The following is a 5,656-nucleotide window of genomic DNA, read 5'->3' as shown; positions in this document are numbered from 1 at the left end:
AATTGTGACTAGTCGAAACTACAGTTAGAGATATCTGTAATTCAGTTTTGACTAGGCAAAACTGAATTACAGATATCTGCAATGACGTCATTGGAAACGACATTCAACTCGTCACACATCTTAAATGACAATTGCGGATATCTGTAATTCAGTTTTGACTAGACAGAATTAAAGTTAAAGATATCTCAAACGTCATTATGACTAGTGCAAATTATTGTGCATGACGTTGCTCTATTTTAGATATCCATAAATACGTAATTTCCCCTCCCCGCCATAATCAAAGTGAATGGATGAAGGAGCAGTCATGGCGTTGGCTGTAATCGAAAAAACCACCAGAAAATGGCATGAAATTGAACGAGCCCTCACACAGGGGATTTGTGGAGAGAGAGAACGTCGTTCTATTGAAAACTGTGAAAGAAATCTCGGAAGAATTGAGCATTTGCTGTCACCAGACACAAACAACGAACTCAAAAGCAGTTTGGCTCAACTGAAAACTCTAATAGACGCAAATTTCCGTGCTGGGGAAGACCGACGTTTCTCTGTCAGGTGCATTAGTTCAGGTGAGTCTCTCTATCACTGCATTCGTGCATTATTATATGCATTAACGTATGGGGAAATGATCCGACCTAGCCGGCTAGCTACGGCTAACTACAACGTTAACCTATGGGGGCAATATTTGTAACAGCTTTTGGGGCTTTTAACACTCAGAATTTTTTTAAGAGCTCATACTGTCTATGATTAAGAGCTCCGGAACGTGAGTTGGGTCCTTACCAGACTCAAATGGTGTAGGAAAACAATAACCTTTGTTTTTTTTGCAGGCAGTCAGCCTGTCGTTTACTTCCGAAACACAACGACAAGGTAAACAGAGCTAGCAGTCTGCCTGCAAAAACACAAACCATAAAATGATCTTTTACCGGAAGGCTAGTAACCAAAAAATAAAAAGCCTGTCCCAGTTGCATCATGTTAAAACAAAATTGATATCCTAATACAAAGGAATTATGTTTAGCAATAATTCTTTATATTTATCGATTTACTGTAGGCTACGTATCCATGTGCTTATTTATGCAATCATTTAATGTATTGGTCTTACACCGTTATGTCCACTGCTCTCAGCAATAAACACTGTATTTTTGCAATTCCACAAGTCTCTCTATTTCCAGTGTAGCTTGCTGGCTTATTCATTAACAATATGCAATTCCAATGCATGTATGAGAATTGGTATGCTGATATATACAAAAAATAAACAGTAATGCTGCTTAAACACTTAAACTTAGTTGACTTTTTCTTTTTGTAGGGAGAAGAGGCCGACCAGCCCTTGATGTTACCAGAGAACACATTGCATTTCTGCTGAAGCAAGGCCATACAATTGCAAAAACTGCTGAAATACTGGGATGCTCCTCATCATTTCTGTACAAGAAGTCAAAGTTGATGGGTATACCTGTTAGAAGTATGCTGTCTGCAATAGATGATGGTGAACTAGAACAACATGTGAGGCAACTTCAGAGCCAATATCCTAATTCTGGAAATGAGGTAATTGGTGGTCTTTAGGTTGTATTTAATTCACATTTGTGTGCCATTGTTTTGTGAAAATCATGTCAATTTAGATCTATTCAAAAATCTGTTTCAGATGATAAGAGCTCTGTTGCGCGCACAGGGTGTGCTTGTTACACGGTCCAGGGTGCGTGAGATGTTGACACGGGTAAATCCTACTGCTACTGCAAGGAGATGGAGCCAGACAGTTGCAAGACGTGTTTATCATGTACCTTACCCCAATAGTTTGTGGCACATTGATGGGAACATGCGTCTGATCAGGTTATTATTACCAGTCAAACTTTTTATATTTTGAAAAGACCTTCAGCAAGTGAAAAACTGGACTTTACAGCTATATTGTTTCCAGACTACTGTCAATAGTATTATCATTTTAAAGTAATATTTGTTTTTCAACCTTTCTAGATGGGGCTTTGTAATTCATGGTGCAATTGATGGATACTCCCGTCTGATTACTTACCTCAACTGCAGCACAGACAATCGTGCCACAACAGTGCTTTCTCAGTTTTTGAAAGCAACATGCCTCTATGCCCTACCGTCAAGAGTCAGATCTGACCATGGTGGTGAAAACATCCTTGTGGCTTTATTCATGCATCTAGTTCAAGGACTTGAACACAGAGGTTTCATAACCGGACAATCCGTTCACAATCAGAGAATTGAACGCCTTTGGCGTGATGTATTTTTGCATGTGTTGCAGCACTTTTATCTTATGTTCTACTCCTTAGAGGATTCAGAGGTTCTAAACCCAGATGATGATGTCCACAGACTTTCACTGCATTTTGTTTATCTTCCTGAGATTCAAAAAAGACTGGAGCAGTTTAGACAGGCCTGGAACCTCCATCCGTTGCGAACTGAAAATAATTGCACACCAACTCAACTCTGGACAGAGGGCATGCTCAAAAACATTGCAACAGACAGCACAGCTGTCAACAATGTGTTTGGGAAAAATCCCTACAGCGACCAAAACATTGATGTCATCCTAGCGCAGTATGGAATTCAAACACTGCCTTCACTTGATGAGGAAGAGTTCCCAGCTGTTAATGTAGAGCCACCTCAACTCATCCTCACTCAGCAACAACAGACATCTGTACACAATGCAATCCAACACATTTCTGATCTAAAGATGAAATATCAGGCTTGTTGTACTGCAATTGTCAGTATTTTGCAAACTCAGGTATAGTCCAATTCCAAGCCCAGAGACAAAAGTTTCTTGGCTGCATATATTATCCAGGACGGAAAGACATTTTTAGTTTCATCAGCTTTAATCCTCTGAGGACTGAGGGCATTTCTATATATCTTCATGAATTCGTCTTTTAAGGGTATTTGCATATATAACTGATACCTACAGAGCCCCGGAGGTGACATGGAGGAAGAAAAAAAAAACGTACTTTACATGTTTTTTTTTTCTTCTTCGTTTTTATTGTTTTTTTTTCCCCTCAATGTCACTTCCGGGGCTCCGTAGACCCCATGTGTTTCATATCAAAATATTCAGAATAAACTCAGCTTTATGCATAGTGATGCCCAAAATTGTTCCAGATTGTGTGAAGAGATAATTTGTCGTAAAGCGGAAATATTTCTCAAATCTCTTGTGAAGCAAACCTAAACTTAATTGTTTTGGTGCTTGAAATTAGTTTTTTAAAAGTCTTGGGTTCACAATAGCATTATATATGAATAAAATGGTAAATGTCTTACATTACATTCTGTAATATCCTTTTGAGTAGGAGTTTTGTTAAACATCACTCGGACATGCCAGTGCATCTTTTGCCCTCAGAGTTTAAAATAAGGCGGTATGGGTGGTGCAGCTGCAGCTGTTGGAGCTAATGCCAGGTGTGCTAGATTTGTGGGTGCCAGTCCAGACATTGGCAGTAGCTAACAGCACTGTTGGTGTTGTGTTGTTTCTTTATTTATAGTGTTGTTAGCTGACAATATTTTTATAGTTCTTTTCTACTTCCATTGTTATGATTTGTAGAAAAAGTGTCTAATTAGTATGAATGAGATTTAAATGTTGAATAAAACTCTTTAATGTATGAAAAATGTAAAACATCTTAAGGTTTAAATGTAATATGAATCTATAGACAAGATTTGAAAATGCATAAAAAAAATGTATTCAATAATGACGTGACGCCCATTTTTTTGTGTCTATAAGGTGAAATTAAATTTAAATACATTTCATTTAAAAAACAGACAAACAAATTACATTAATACATACTTTTTTTAGAGGCCATATTTTAAAGAGTTTGGTTTTAATTCATTTTAAGAGAATAATTGGCGATTAAGGGCAAAAATGTCTAAGTGGTCTAACCGTCAAAACTTTGTACCAACATTTTTATCTTGCTTAAAAAGGTCAAATTTCTTAATAAAAGATCTCATTAACTACTTGGGCATTAACCTAAATTAAAGGTTATTATACATATTTACAATATATTTTATAATTATGCTTATATTTATTTTTATAATTTTGGGAATCCTGTCAGTCATGCTAGCTTCCTGAAATGTCAAGTGGTGGGTGTAACCTAAGGTGTAACCACCATTTAAGGTGCCATTTTGTTAAAATCAGCAAGAAGACCACATGACAGAAAGTTACATCAGAGAAAAGGACCCCTGATCAGCATAACTGCTGCGTCACAAGATTAATAACTGATAAATATAAGTTAATAAGACATTTTTAGGTTAAGTTCAGTTCTTTGGTTCACATGTCAAATGGTATGACCCAAGTAAAACATTGAAAAACATTCTTTTGAATGAAAATGTGTATTTAGTGTAAAAATTATGTTTGATTATTTACACCAAGGCCATATGCTGATATGTGTCCATTATAATGCCTGACCAATTTGATTTTACATTGAAATGTCAAATGGTGTAACCGGTTACACCATTTGACTCCTATTACAAGCCTCTCAATTTTTGGCCAATCTTTTCAAATATAACTAGTTCAGTTACTGGTCCCAGAGGTTATATGAACTTAATTACTATTTAGAACTATTTGTATGTGTTCACTGTTTGAATCTTTTAAAAGTGGAAGTAATTTATCCAACACTTAATTAAGATAGCTTATTTAGCTAGGCTAGGCTAAATCATTATAGTGCAAGGCCTTAGTGTTTAAAAAAGGTTTTACCCTTAAATTACAATTTCCATATCATTCCTTTGCAATGTTACAATAATTTCTTAACAATTTAACAACATAGAAGGAGCCAGTTGAACTGTGACCCCTAATGTATTACAAGAACAGCAGCTTTGAAATACCTAAAACATTCAAGGATTATTTAATTGAAGTATAAAATGTTACTTAAATATTAAAAATGCCATTGAACAAAATGCAGTTTATCAAATTGAATTCAGATAAATGCACCAGAATAAGTTAAAGAGCTCATATTATGCTCATTTTCAGGTTAATAATTGCGTTTAGAGGTTGTACCAGAATAGTTTTACATGGTTTAATTTAAAAAAAAAACACCATTATTTTTTGTTGTACTGCACATTGCTGCAGCTCCTCTTTTCACCCTGTGTGTTTAGCACTCTGTTTTAGGTACAGAGTGAGACATCTCACTTCTGTTCCATCTTTGTTGGGAGTCGCACATGCTCAGTACCTAGATAAGGACTACTAGCCAGTCAGAAGCAGAGTATGAGGGCGTGTCCTGACAGTACCTAGGTAAGGACTACTAGCCAGTCAGAAGCAGAGTATGAGGGCGTGTCCTGACAGTACCTAGGTAAGGACTACTAGCCAGTCAGAAGCAGAGTATGAGGGCGTGCCATGCTAGCAGCTAGGCGAGCATTATAACGTGTGTTCCAAAGTGACCACGTTTGTCTCTGAAGTAAAGGCTGGACTACAACAGAGCTGTTTGGAGCAGGTTGTGAACAATGTTTTCTGTTGGAGATGGTAAGTCCCTTTGGGGGGGACTTTGGGCTTTTTCACTTTGTAAACCTATGACATCCCAAAAAGCATGAGCTATTTACCTGTAAACATGTTAAAGGGCATGCACAACCCTAAACAGACTTGCTTCTCCCTCTCTCTTTTACCGATCTATCTACCTCTTTCTCACACACAAATACTGTTCACACATACACACACAATTTTTTAAGATGTTAGTTGTTTAATTTAATCTAATGA

At 36.8% G+C, this 5,656-nt stretch overlaps 1 protein-coding gene across 1 annotated transcript; it reads left to right on the top strand.

The window, feature by feature from the left end:
- Positions 1 to 268: 268 nt before the first annotated feature.
- Positions 269 to 3,622, top strand: LOC306900028 (uncharacterized protein). Its single transcript, XM_079466694.1, has 4 exons — positions 269 to 560; positions 1,295 to 1,530; positions 1,628 to 1,812; positions 1,954 to 3,622. The coding sequence occupies exons 1-4, from the start codon at positions 287 to 289 to the stop codon at positions 2,726 to 2,728; spliced, it is 1,470 nt and encodes a 489-aa protein (XP_079322820.1). The 5' UTR covers positions 269 to 286; the 3' UTR covers positions 2,729 to 3,622.
- Positions 3,623 to 5,656: the final 2,034 nt, after the last annotated feature.

The sequence above is a fragment of the Barbatula barbatula genome (genome assembly GCF_947034865.1).
Source record: "Barbatula barbatula genome assembly, chromosome: 11".
Taxonomy (NCBI): domain Eukaryota; kingdom Metazoa; phylum Chordata; class Actinopteri; order Cypriniformes; family Nemacheilidae; genus Barbatula; species Barbatula barbatula.
The sequence above is the reverse complement of the archived record's forward strand: the minus strand, read 5'-3'. Positions and strand labels throughout refer to the sequence as shown.